This window comes from Bison bison, unplaced genomic scaffold (genome assembly GCF_000754665.1).
Source record: "Bison bison bison isolate TAMUID 2011002044 unplaced genomic scaffold, Bison_UMD1.0 scf7180017864243, whole genome shotgun sequence".
Classification (NCBI taxonomy): Eukaryota; Metazoa; Chordata; class Mammalia; order Artiodactyla; family Bovidae; genus Bison; species Bison bison.
Window position 1 is genome coordinate 1,826,279 of NW_011494815.1, and position 14,094 is coordinate 1,840,372.

General features: G+C 48.3%; 2 protein-coding genes across 2 annotated transcripts in view; both read left to right on the forward strand.

Moving 5' to 3' along the window:
• Positions 1-6,431, forward strand: part of ANKS6 (ankyrin repeat and sterile alpha motif domain containing 6) — a 49,458-nt gene extending 43,027 nt beyond the window's left edge. The window contains exon 15 of the mRNA XM_010847108.1: positions 6,315-6,431. Coding sequence (XP_010845410.1) covers positions 6,315-6,419 — 105 coding nt within the window. The 3' untranslated portion in view covers positions 6,420-6,431. The remainder of the gene's footprint in view (positions 1-6,314) is intronic.
• Positions 6,432-7,639: 1,208 nt separating this feature from the next.
• Positions 7,640-14,094, forward strand: part of GABBR2 (gamma-aminobutyric acid (GABA) B receptor, 2) — a 410,792-nt gene continuing 404,337 nt past the window's right edge. The window contains exon 1 of the mRNA XM_010847041.1: positions 7,640-7,678. Within this exon, the coding sequence (XP_010845343.1) occupies positions 7,640-7,678 (39 nt within the window). The remainder of the gene's footprint in view (positions 7,679-14,094) is intronic.

Genomic DNA, 14,094 nt, shown 5'->3' on the forward strand with positions numbered 1-14,094 from the left:
GTTGCCTTACAGCTCCTCACTCGTTGGGCAATAATGGGATGTTACCATTATAAATAGTGTCAGAGTGGACTTGTCTGCCTGTATGCTTTTTCTTCTGTTGTCTTGTTCCTCAGGCTGTGTGCCACAACATGAGGTTATGTCAGAGACTGTGACTGTTGTATGGTTCTGTCTATATGTTGCTGGGTAGGCACAGAAATACTGATCAGACCTGAAGTGACAGTGGCAAGTGAATATCCATGTAGCATTTTGTCGCTCACAGATCACTTCACGTACATTTCCTTAGTTAATTTGGGCGGCCGGTACCCGCCCACTTCCCTTGTTCAGCCCACGAGCAGAATTGGGGATGGGGAGGGCAGATCTGTATGGAGGCAGCTTCTCCAACCAGCCCTGCCACCCTTCCCCAACCTGCCCCTAGCCCACTCAGGTTGGGAGCTGGTTTTATTGCCATTGTTGTCATCGCTGTTTTGCTTGTCTGTAGGCTGTGGGGTGTGTTTCCCTGCTAGCTCAGTGGTAAAGAATCTGCCTGCCAATGCAGGAGATGCAGATTCAATCCTTGGGTCAGAAAGATTCCCCTGGAGAAAGAAATGGCAACCCACGCCAGTATTCTTGCCTGGGAAATCCCATGGACAGAGCAGCCTGGCTGGCTACAGTCCATGGGGTCACAAAGAGTCAGACACGACTTAAGAGACTAGCCAGCAACATCAAGGCTGTGAAGTGAGCCTTCCAAATGTTGTGGTTGGCATTGCTACCCATGCATGTGAGCCTGAGCATTTTTCTGCAGGTCTTTGCTGTGTGTTCTTTCTGCTTTGTAAGGTCCCTTCCTTGATTCTGTTCACCTGTCCCGGACACTCACTGCCTCACTTTACAGAGAGGGAAGCAGAGGCTCCGAGAGGCACTGTGAGTCCTGACTCCCAGACCAGCACCATTTCTGCTCTTCCCTTAGACATGAAGGGCAGGAGGTGGGCAGGTCTTGGCTGCTGGGAAGGGTTCATCCAGGGAACAGAAACCTTAGGGTGGCTTACTGTGGGTGGATCACCCGAAGCCAGCACCAAAGTCTTTGGACCATTGATTTATTCATGAAAAAATTGTCCTTTGACTCTCTGCCATGTCCCAGGTACTGTGTGAGTGCTGAGCACGGAGAATCACTCTGAGCCCAGCACTGCTCTGAGCACATCATTTCTAGTCATTCATGTCACCCTCACGGAAGGCCCCTGAGGTTGGTTCCAGTTTACAGACGTGGGAACTGAGGCACAGAGAGGTCAGAGAACTTGCCCGTAATCACCCAGTCAGTAAGTGGCAGAGCCAGGATTAGAACCCAGTGTCTGTGTCCTGACCCGTGTGCTGTCCTGCCTTGATGTAATCCACCAGCACAGGAGAGGCGAACTGTGCTGGGAGAGCTCCCGGTGAGAGGGTGGGGCCTGGAAGACATCCCCGAGGAAGGGCAGGAGGGCCGCCATCTGAAGGAAGATGAGAACCACCTGGCACAGGGGTAAAAGAAGGGTACCGGCAGAGGGAAGCGCATGTGCACAGGTGCTGCGCTGACGTGTGTGGTGTATTTAAAGAACTAACGGGCCTTCCCTGGTGGTCCCTACGGCTCCAGGCTTTCACTACAGGAGGCACGGGTTCAATCCCTAAGGGAACTAAGATCCCACATGCTGTGCAGTGTGGCCAAAAGTTTTTAAAAATTAATTAACGAAAAGAACTAAAGAAGTGGCTGAATCATGGAGAGCAAGGAGCCTGGTGTGAGAGGAGGCCAGAGGGGACAGATTAGGGCTCCCAGCGTGGTCGAGGGTAACCCAGGCAAGTACACAGAGGCTTGTGTGAGAGGACAAGGTGAGTGACGGTGAGGAGGCTCTAGCTCAGGAGTTAGGACCCTTCCTTCTTCAGGCCTGCAAGGGCCAGACGTGTGAGCCAAGGAGAGGATGGAGGTGAGGGAAGAAAGCCTGGACCAGTCAAAAAGGAAGGACAAAAGAGGTTCTAGATGGAGGGGCAGTAAGGATCTTAGAGGGTGTGGAAAGACCAGAGCTGGGTGTCACTGGAGCAGGGTCTGAGTCTTGGTAGATGATAACTGCCAGCATTTCTGAAACCTCCCCTCTGCTGTCTGTGGCATGGCCTCTTTGGTCCAGAATCACAAAAAGAATACACACTGGGTTAGTTTGCAAATCTTAGGCAACTTAATAGTCATCGTCAGAGTGGATGATAGGACGCCTTGAGCCCCACTCCAAAGGAGGGTATTTTTCTTAAAGTCTGTACAGACTAGGACATTTTTTATAGTTTTCTCTCAAATCCATTGGCCTCCCCCTTCTCCTTGTTTACTAAACAGGGTCCCATCAAGAGAAGCAGAGTAACAGCTGTTGGTGATTGTCATAGTTCAGGCTGCAAAACAAAGTACCTTAGATGGGGTGGCTTATAAATTGAAGTTTAATTCTCACAGTATGGAGACTGGGGGTCCAAGATCAGGGTGCCAGAGTGGTTGAGTTTGGTGAGGCTCCTCTTCCAAGTTGCACGTTGCCACCTTCTCAATTCCTCATGTGGCCCAAAATAGAAGCAAAATCTCTCTTTCTCTCTTCTCGTAAGGACATGGATGGCATCACGGGAGCCCCACCCTTATGACCTCACCTAATCCTAATCATCTTCCAAAGGCCCCACCGCCTAACACCACCATCACTTGAGGGGTTAGGGTTTCAACACAGGACACAAACATTTAACCCATAACAAAGATCTTCCTTGGGGCCCTCAGCTGAACACCTCCCAGCTGAAAGATCCCAGGTGCTTCCAACATGCCAAGACATCCATGTCCTCCCCACAGGCACCACCCTGCAAAGTCAAGCTATCCCCCATGGAGATCGGTGCAAAGGGAAGGGGCTGATCTGAACCGATTGCTGTATAGTAGCCCTGTTATTGGAAGGTCAGCTGTGCCAGGCAGAATGCTGTGGAAATGAGGACCATGTGCATCAACTGTATCTGAGAGCAAAGATGTGATTGGGAGAAGCTGAATGTCACAAAAGCAAGTGTATCTTCCCTACTCTAGGTCACCATTGCAAGTCTGTGCTGCTTCTTAGAAAGAGCAAAGTATTTCTCAGACTGAGTGTGGCTTCTAAGAGCTCTTTTGATGCCTGGGGCCGCTTCTCTTCTGGGCTGGACCCGGCTGACCCTGACTCCTGTCTCTTTGATTGCTCCAGGGCATGAGCTTCTCCTAACATTCATCCTTTTACTTCTGAAACCCAACCTTGGCCAAGAGAGTACCCACTGTGGTTCAAATGCTCTATATGTATCTGAGAACTCAGGACATGTGGGAGAGGATAAGCCCAGCTCTCCTTGCCCCCTTGCCCCCATGTCTTTCTAGCTGCAGTCCACAACACACTGGGGGCTTGTGGAATCAATTTTTTAGTAGTTCATGAGCAGCATTTTAACAAGGGAAATAGAATAGAGTAGAAAATATCAACATTCTCTGCAGGTAAGAAGACTAAAGCTTGTTTCAGTTGCATCAATTTACATGGGTTGTGATGTAAAATGTATTTCTTACATAATCAAAAAAGTTTGAATATTTTAGCCAAAAAAAATTGTTTTAATGAATATTCACCCAAAACCTGGCTCAGCCATATGAATATTAGCAAAGCAGTGTGTCCCCTCAGCCTGCAAACCATTTGACTTTCTGATGAACCCACCTCAGCATTCGAGTTATGAATAAGCAGAGTCTGCTTATTAGTGTGTTAGTTTCAAACAGGTTTATATATTGGAGAAGTTTAACCAGAAATGATAGCCTGAGTTTCACCTTTAGTTGGTCCTAAGCCATTGCTTCTTTCCATTCCTATTTTTTTGTGATTATCAAAGCTGTGTATATTCATTGTACTAAATGTATGCAGTACCAGAAAGGGGAAAAAGAACTTACAAAGGAATCACAATCTAGCCACCCAAAGGTCAACGCTGTTGGTATTTGGGAAGATCACTCTGCAGTGTTTTGTGCTGAGTATTTTTCTTTATGTGGCTGAGATAAATTTAAATCTATAATTTTATATTCTACTTACTGCATTTAATGTTAAATATATGCAGTTACCCATGTCATTAAGAACTCTTTTTTAATATAATAAGTTTGTTAGGATGTACTAAAATTATTTTTCTTTAATCCCTACTTGTTGGATATGTAGATATCCAAACTTTTATAAATAGTGCTGCAGTGGGCAACTTCGTGTATGAGCCTTTCTAATTATCTCCTCAGAATAGATATCTAAAAAAAAAAGAAAAACTGAAATTTATGGAGTCAAATAGTCTAAATCGAGGTATATAGTACTTCATCCTGAAATACCTTCCAGAAGGAGCTAGTAAACATCTGCCCCAGCTGTGGATATAAGTTCCAGAGGCACCCTTGCCAGCACTGGGTGCTTTCCATTTGCTTTTTAATTTTTATTAATTTGATAGGCCAATAAGTATGCCTTGTGTTAATTTGCATTTCTTTAACTACTAGATAGACTGAACATGTTTTTTTTCTACTTTTAATGGCCATTTGCTTTTTTCTTTTGAGAATTATCTGGATGGTCCTTTGAAGCCTGGGGTTTTTAAAGGGCAATTATCATTATCATCTTCAATCAGCTGTGGATGCAGGGAGCGATTATGGTTTTCATCATCTACGGCTCACTCCTGAGGTTAGGAGCGCGCTGGAACCCTGTCTCACCCTGACCTCATTTCTCAAGCAATTAAGGCTGAGGTGGTCTAATAATAACATGGCTGTCATCCCCTCTTTTTATTTTTTAGCCCTCTGCAGTCTGCACAGTGTCACCCCCGTTCATTATCTCAGGTTGAGCCACATCACAGCACCAGCATGCAATGCCTTCCCCCTGTTAGAGATGTAGAAACTCAGCAGCATGGGATCACGCCTGGGACAGAGTGAATGGTGGAGTAGGGATTCGGGGTCCTCTGACCCTATCTCTGATGTTCTGACCTTTGCCCCATAGCCTTTGGGTGTGTGTTGATGGAATCCTGAAGGCACTTTTCCAGGTGTCTGGGATGGATTGTGTGAAGGGAGACTCTTCTGCCCTTCCTGGTGTCCAGGAGCCTCATCAGCAGTAGAGGTCCCTGCTTGGAGATCTGGAAAGGGCAGTCCATGAAATGAAAGAAGAGGAAGGTTAAAGTCTAGTCATGTTTGGTAGAGGTTTTTCCCCCCCCGCCCCTACTCTTGGCAGGGAATAGATTTCCAGAGATTATTCACTTTTTATTTGCTTTATTTTTTAAAAAATGTATTGAAGGATACTTGCTTTACAATATTGTGCTGGTTTCTGCCATACATCATCATGAATCAGCCACAGGCACACATATGTCCCCTCCCTCTTGAACCTCCCTCCCATCTCCCACCCCATCCCACCCCTCTAGGTTGTCACAGAACACTGGGTTGAGCTCCCTGTGTCACACAGCAAACTCCCACTGGCTGTCTATTTTACTTTAGAGTTTGACCACATGTATTTGTTGGTTTAAAAAAAAATTTTTTTTAATTTACACTGCTGCCCGCTGAGGTCAGGACATGCCAGCCTCCTGCTACCCACCCACAGCCCAATGTCAGCAGCACCCTTTGAGTTACAATTATCATCTTCATTTTATAGAAAGTAAGTCACAGAGAGATGAAGTACCTAGTTCCAGGTAACCCAGCTTGTAAATGGGGAGAGGTTGGGATTTGAACCCAGGCTGTTTGATTCCAGTCTCTGTTATTAATCTCTGTGTATCACTGCCTCTCAGTTATATATTCAGTAAAGATGTTCTTTGGATTTAAAGAAATGTCCACATCCCCCCTCTTTACCCATCTTAAAATGTGTGTGTAAAGGGTGGCAACTAGGAGGGGAGTCTGCAAGGATGGGGTGAGAAGTGAATCACTATGGAGACGGACCTGTCATCTTTTGGACAAGGGGTAGTCAAGGCAGTTCAGATCTGAGTCTGTATCAGAAAGTTCGGCTCCTGGAAAATTCCCTGGAAATGTGATGGCTAGAAATATGCACAGAGCAGGGCAGGGTAGGAGATGTCCGTTCTGGGCCAAATGACCCAGGATAAGTCATGCCTGCTATCTGGGTTCTGCTGCCAATCCTCCTCTGGGAGATTGGACCTCTGCATCTTGGGGGGCTCTCCAGCCCTGGCATGCTGTGTTTGTGGGTGCTGACTCAGAATGTTTTTATTAAACCCAGTGCTCTTTCAATTAGGTAATTTGTTTTCTCCAAGATGCCCATGGGTTTTTCAAGTATGAGTTAAATGTTAACAGCACTATGTCAACTGAATTAATGGTTAAAAGATTTAACAAGACTTTCTCTGTCTGTTTTCAATTTCCTCCACAGGGACGCGAGAGACAGATTTTACAGGAAACCATTCACAATTTCCACTCTTCCTTCGAGAGTAGCGCCAGCAACACCAGGGCTCCTGGAAACAATCCCTGCACGTGACCCTCCTCCTTGTGGTCAGCAGCGTGAGCTTTCTGAATCTCAGTATCCTCTTCACATGGCCGATGCTCCCGCCACCATCAGACCTTCCCCATTCCCTGAAACACACTATGCCTTGGCACACCACTGTGCCTTAGTCCCGAAACACCCATTTCCCCCTCCCTGCTGGAGTAGTTGGTGATGCTTGTTGCTGTAACAAAAGTCCGACATGGTAGAGACTTATTCTCCCATGAAGTCCAATGTGGCTGCTTCTGCTTGGCAGAAGCACATGGTGATTCAGGGACCCTGCTCTTTTCATCTGTGGCTCTGCCGTTCCTGGGAGCTTCCGAGTCTTTGTTTCTGGCTGGCAGAGGGGAAAGAGATGGTGAAGAAGGCATATAACCGTTTCTTAGCTGTCTTGCTCTTAACTGCTCACGTTCCACTGGTTCCTCCATCTTATGTCCCATCGGCCACTCATAGTCATGTGGCCCCACCTGGATGCAGAGGAGACTGGGAAGTGTAGTTATTGTTCCAGTAGTGGCCTCATAATACAGAACTCTGTACTTAGATGGGGAAACACATATTTTGGGGCAAGATTAGCCACTCTTCCATATTTCCCTTAGACCTTCTAACATATCCCTAATGGTTCCTAATGTCGCCTATCAAATGAAGCCTTTCTCCGCTCCCTTACACAGAACTCACTCCTCCAGCCACTGGGGCCCCTCACCGTTCTGTGTGATGACTCTGCTTTAGCACGTCTCTGCACCTGCTGTAGGCAACACACAACAGCTGTTCAGGATGTGTATGTTGAATGCATTTTTCTTTCTTGCAGAGGCAGCCTTTTATATAGGAAAAAGGGGGAGGCCCAAGGTGTCACCTTGAGGGATCTCTTTTCCTTCCGGACCTTCAGTCTCCTTGTCTGTGGTCAGGCAACACAATGCTCCGATATTCCATGCTGCTCACCCTGTAACACTGTAGGGCTTTTCCACTTTGAGCGGGAGCAGAAGACTCTCATATATTCCATTGTAGAAGGACTTAGGTGCTCACACTTTCTAGGCGAATTTGGAATTTTTCCTCAGGTCACATTCCTCAGGAGGGAGTCAGCTCGTGTAGTTTTCTACTGTGTCATATTCTGGGAAAGGGACTTTGACTTTTAGGTCCAACAGGTTTCTGAAATGTTTTCAAGCATGTAATTCATTCAACCAACACTTGCTGCATTTCTGCCATGTGCTGGGGGTGCTGAGATGAGTCAGATCCAGTCCCCACCCTTGAGGACCCTGATGGTAAGAGAAGATGTGAATGGATGGTCCTGTCCTGAGGGGGAGCACGGACAAGTGGAGAGAGCGTGTGCTCTGGACTCAGGCTCAGCGTTCTGGTCCAGCCCGGCGGCTAGCCAGCTGTGTGGCCAGGGTCAGGTAACTTGGCTTCTCTGTTGGTACTTAGAGCCAGCGTGCGTCAAGTACCTGATCTGTGGGACCGCACAGTGGATGGGAGCCTTTGCAGAGTTGTCACCTTTACTGTGATCTCTGCTTGGCTGCATACTGGTCTCCTTAGGAGGTACAGCTTCTCATCTCCCCTTCTCCTGGCCATGAGCGCCCCTTCCCCCTCTGCTGGCTGCTAGAGGCAGTCATGACCGTGCTTCCTGGAGTCTCATTGTATTCTCCCTCGCGTCCGTCGATCCAGCAGGTGCTATTCCTCCTTCATCCTCCCACCTGTAGAAGCCACCTTCCCACATAACTGGAGAAAGAGGTTTTGTTTTAGACGTCACTGACAGACGCCTTTATAAATGTTCCTCACATCCCAACCTTCTCTAAGGAGACACAATCACTGAGCACCTATTTTGTGCAGCTGCTGGACTCCAGTGTCATCTCTCCTCACCACCAGCCTGGGGGCTGGCATGGTTTAACCTCATCCTGCATGCTGGGGACACAGACACAGAGGAGTGGAGCTGCAGGCCAGTTCCCCAGCCGGGAAGGAGCGGAGCTGGCTGAGACCTGGGTCTAGTGGGCTTCTGAGGCCATGCTTTTGCCGATTCTCATAGACTCCTGGGGCTAGAGGCACCAGGGATTCTCGTGGTTTTAACGTATTCATATCTTCAGAGCCTATCAGTATGTGTAGGGTTGTTTGTCCCTAAAATACACATGGACCCCTGAGTTAGGTGCTGTGAGGTTTTGTGTCCGTTCTTTGCTGGTCTCCTGCCCTTTTCGTCACTCCTGTATTTGCACAGCTGTCACTTGGGTAAGTTTGATAGAATCTGTGTGACGTGCAGGAGGCGTGCTGGGGGTCAGCTTTCTACAAATGCACACCTCCAAGATCTCATCTAGTGACCCCAGGCAGATAGTCTGCTCATTCTCATTTGGCAGATGGGAAAACAGGCTCACAGCAGCTGCTTCCTTCATCTTTTTCACTGGACTCAGTGGTTCTGAGTCTTTTTCTCCCAGGAAGTTTGTGGGCTGGTTGGTGAGAGATCCTTGGCACCCTTTCTGGACCATGGTCACCCACTTCCTGGTGGCCCTATGAGGTGATCCATCAGCATTCCTCAAAGTACGTTCCTTGAAACCCTACTTCCATAAAATGTTAACAGGTTTTTTAATAAAAAATAAAGGGAGAGGGAATGTATATGTGCCAGTGGGGGTGAGGCTCTGTGGTTAATAGGTTAGGCAGATACTGGGTCAAAACCCAGTCACATAATTTTTGCTATATACACCTCAGAATCCTTAGAACTCCACACATGGGGGAATCTCTTCAAGGGGGTCATACTATCATTGTTGTTCAGTAGCTCAGTCATGTCCAAGTCTTTGCCACCCAAGCTGCAGCACACCAGTCTTCCCTGTCCTTCACCATCTCCTGGAGTTTGCTCAAACTCATGGCCATTGAGTCGATATGACTGGTAGCATTTCCCACATGTTTGATCACAGAATGCTGCTTCACAGCACTCTTACCAGACGGGTTCCCTGAACACTGTCAGGGAAACCCTCCTGTGACTGGGCAGCAGCAGTCATGAGGCCTCACAGCAGCTGGGGGTGGGCCCAGGGGGCACTCAAGGCCCTCAGCTGGGTCAGGGTCTTTGGTAAACTGCCTCTTCCCAGCAGCTCTCTGCTTGGCAGTGGGACATCATGGTGAGGGCATCCTCTGATGGAGAGGATCTGAGCAGGATTCTGCTCAGAGGGCTCTGCATCCACGGTGTCTCCTGCAGGGTCAGATCATCATTTCCCAGTGCTGGTACAGTGTGCTATCTGGCAAGTGCTGCGTGTCTGAGCCCTGTCCCCAGTGGCCAGGAGAAGGCTCCCACCTCCTTGCTTCAGCACTAGACCATTACATGGAGGCCGCAAGTTTTGCAAGAAGACATTTACTTTTTCATTCACCATACATTTACTGAGCATTTACCCTGTGCCATCCTCTCCTTGTGCTTTGGATTCAGAGATGAAAAAAACTCACCTCTGCTCTTAGAATCCACAGTAGCATAGAAGAGACAAGCACATAAGTGCCTACAAGCAATCATAATAAAGGTGTGTGCTTTATAAAGGTGAGGACATCGTGGGTGACAGCTCAGGTCGGCATGGATGTGCCCTGTTCGAAAGACTGGGTCCAAAAGGGTGAGTCAGCACAGCTGGCAGGTGGGGAAGAGAAAGTGCTCCCCAGTTGGGGGGACAGTGTGTGAAGGCAGGCAGTGTATGACATTTATGGGTTAAACATTGGGGTATATTGCTGCTGCTGTTGCTAAATCACTTCAGTCATGTCCGACTCTGCGACCCCATAGACGGCAGCCCACCAGGCTCCTCCGTCCATGGGATTTTCCAGGCAAGAGTTCTGGAGTGGGGTGCCATTGCCTTCTCCCTGGGGTATGTTAGATATCTGTTATTCCAATTTTTGGTTCTTTTCTTTGAACGCATAGCACCGATATAGCCAGTCCTAGCACTGGGTTCTGGCTCAGCCTCATCTTAATGGGTTCTGTGTTTCTTCCCCTCCTTGAGCCTCGGTTTCCCTTTTGGTTCCCAGGGGGGAGTGTTCTGAGGGTCAGATGAAGGTGAAGACCCTTTTCACACTATGTGGAGCTCTGCAGATGGGAGAAATCTCCATGATGGTTGCCTATTTGAAATCTTCTGTTAATCCCTCTGCCTACTCCTGCTTGCCCTGATGTAGTCGGGCTGGGTGGTGGGCCAGAAGCAGCAGCCTCAGCCAGAGCTAGCCACAGCTTGGGTGGCTCTGCTGGCATTGGAGCCCTGAAGCGGTGAGGGTTGGAGGTGGATCCCCACCCTCCAGCTGTGGCCGACTCTGGTGTTTATGTCACTGGGATTCCCACCAAGGTGGACAGAAAGCAGCAGGAAGGCCTTCCAGCCTGATTGCAGCAGCTGATCCAGGGCAAAAAGGAAGCAGGAAACCCCTCCAGTTTGTTCTTGCCTCAGAGCTGCCTATGGACACTGCCCAGCAGGCCAGACCCGGGCTAGACAGTTGTGGACATCTACACTGGCCTTCCAAGAAAGCACATCTTGAGGGCTTGGAACCCTTCCTAGGAAGATTCTGCAGCCCAGACTGAAGGTGTTGTAAAGCACCACCTGTACTTTTTTCAGGCAAGGTAATCAGACAACAGATTCTATTCAGCATATAAAGAGACCTGATTCTTTCCCTGTTGAAGTCAGTACCAAATTCGGCAGGACCAGCCAGGGACTGAATCTCCTCCCTAGGGGAGATGGGTGGTAAGTCCCCTTTTCAGCTTCCTCCCTAAGGCAGGGACCACCCAGGGCCCGTCCTCAGGGTCCTTCCTGCCCAGTAGGTTGAGCCAACTGCCTTCCGTGTAAGGTCCCTCCCAGTTCCCGTTGGAACTGCCTCTGTGGGGCTCATGGACACAGGGCATGGCCTTCCTCTTTTGGGAGACCTTGTCCCACTGTCCAGGTGGCAGGGACAGGGTTTGACCTCAGCAGAGCCCCTGGATCCTCTGATAAGAGACCAAAATGCTGTTTTGTTTCAGCCCTGCTGTGTGTTCCCGTGTTCCTTACCATTAAACATTTCTTTCTGTTATTGTTCTTTCATACAGGGACTTGATTCTTTGAAGTATTTTTTGTTTGCCAAATGTATATTAAATAATGTCTTCTCACTTTGATTTTGCTCATAGAAGGTATAAAATGCTGCTCAGATTTCTTCCAGTGAGAACTTTTACGGAGCAAGTGCCTATGGTGTGCTGGGTACTTCTGTAGCCTCACCTTCATGATAATCTCATGAGTCTGCCTTAAAATCCCTTTTCGACCAATTTGGTGAGCATGGCACACATATTAACTTCACCAAGGTGGCCCTGTAACGGGGGAAGGTTGATTTGAATGCAGACCTCAGCTCTGAATTCTCCCCATGCTATCTTGCTGACTTTCCACACAGAAATGTTGAACTGGGATAAGCCAAGCCAACCACAAAACAAAACTTTGTTAGTCTTTATAGCTTGTTCACAACTTTTTCTGTGTGTGTAGGAGGAGAGGTGTTTATGAAATACTATAATACTATACACACACACACACACACACACACACCCCCATACAGCTTGGAGATTCTCTTTGTTTCTGCTAAGAATCTTCACAAATTGGGGGACTCCCTTATCTCTACCTCTTCTGCTCTCAGTGTCTCATGTTGCCTGTGTTCAGCCCTATAGAGCATCTGGGAGACAGAAAGTAGCATAGGTCCCAGTCCCAAAACAAGTGAAAGGAGGCCAATGTCTGTGAGACCCCTAGAGTGGGGAGCAAAGACTGGGGAGACTGGGAGTAGGACCAACTCTCCATGAGGAAGAACATTTCAGGGACCAGGGCTACCTAGAAAGGAGGGCATCCCCCAGATGGGCCCCCAGAGGCTGCTCAAGCCCAAGGCAGCTGGAGAGGGAAACTCAGACTTTGGATGCAGATTGGACCAGGCAAGTGTTTGCCAAACGACCCAATGGTGGAGGTGATAGGAAAAGAAGTACAAGGCAAAGAGTATGAGGTTGGCCTTATTCCTGACGCAAGTCCCTATTACTTTGGTGGGGGTGGTGGTAATGGTAGTTTTAGTTTTAGAGGTGTGTGAAATCCAAAATCTGAGAAACATTGTTCTAGCTCACTTTTGAGTTCCAGCCTCCTGAGTCTGTGAAAATCTGTAAAAAGAAGGGGAAGTGGTTCCTCAATAAATATCAAACTTCCATATGACCCAGCAACTCTACTCCTTCCCCAAAGAATTGAAAATAGATAGTCGAGCAAAAACTTGTATGCAAATATTCATAGCAGCACAATTCACAATAGCCACAAGGTAGAAATAACCCAAATGGCCATCAGTGGATGAATGGACATACAAAAGTGGGATTAGCCACACAGCGCAGTATTGTTCAGCCATAGAAGTAATGATCCACACCACAACATGGATGAGATTTGAAAAAAGCCAAGAAAAGAAGAAGCCAGACACAAAAGACCACATAGTATGTGATTCCCATTTATGTGAAATGTATAGAATTGGTCAATCCATAGAGATTTGGATTGGGAAGCTGAGATTTGGGGACTGAGGAAATGGGGGCCACTGCTTAATGTGTAGGCAGTTTCGTTTTGGGGTCAGGATAAAGCCCTGGAACTAGATAATGGTGATGGGTGTATCAGATATACAACATTGTGGGTGTGCTTAGTGCCACTGAACTGTACACTTTAAAAAATGGTTAAAATAGTAAAATTTTATGTATTTTTTGCTGTAAAAGGAAGAAAAGGAGAGCTAATGACCTGGCTGGTCCTCCACCCTTCGTCAGTGTTCACCTTCTCGCCCTTGCTCTTCAGTCTGAAGGATAGTAACCACCGTAGGGTCTTGCTCTCTGCCCCCTGCCCGCCTCCACCTGTGTACACGCACCTTTCTGTCCCCTTCATCAGAGGTGTCTAGATGGACTGCAGGTCCCAACCAGAGCCCCGCGCAGAAAACACGCAGGAATGAGGGGGGCCGCCCTTGTCCGGGCTCTGGGGGAAGGGAGCCCCTGGGGAAGGCGGGCCTGCTCCCTGAGGCACTTCGTGTTCCCTTGCCCTCCAGCCTCTTCTCTTGGCTTCATTTCCTATCTCCAGGGGCCTCGGGGCTTCTCTGCTTCACTTGTTCGTAGTTCCTTCAAAAGAATAATTGTCTCTACTTTACTCAAAATAAGAAACACTCCCTTTGAGTCACAGACGAGTGTTTTCAGAAAAGCTTCAGCACTGGCTTGGACACTTACTCCACCGACGGGCCCCAGGGCCTCCGATGCCCACTTCCACCACCAGCCTCTGCGCTTCCGGTGACAAGGCCCCTGCCGCCGTCTGCCGAGTTCCACTTTCCCTGCCCTGCCGCAGGGGTCCATCTCCAGACCGTTGCCTAAACTAGGCGCTGCAGGCCAGTGTGTACTCAGAGTCTGCGCCTACGGAGGCCGGCCTGTGAGCTGGGGCATTATGAGTGTGAGGCTGTGCATGTGTGGAGAGGAAGTTAAGCTGTAAAGAAGAACCTAGAACTGGAGACTACACTCCAGAGTTCCTGAAGCTTCTGTAGTTTCGCTTCATTGGTGAGGTGGTTTCAAGGGAAATTAACTTTACTAATTCTTCATAAGGGACAGTGGCCAAAAGCCTGAAGTCAGAGGGAATCCTCTGGGGGAGAGTCTGTCAGGCCACCTGAGGCAGCAGACTTGCCAGCATGTTGTGTACATGGTGGCAGCTTCCTCAGGTAAGCGAAATCTGTGGGATTTTGTTGT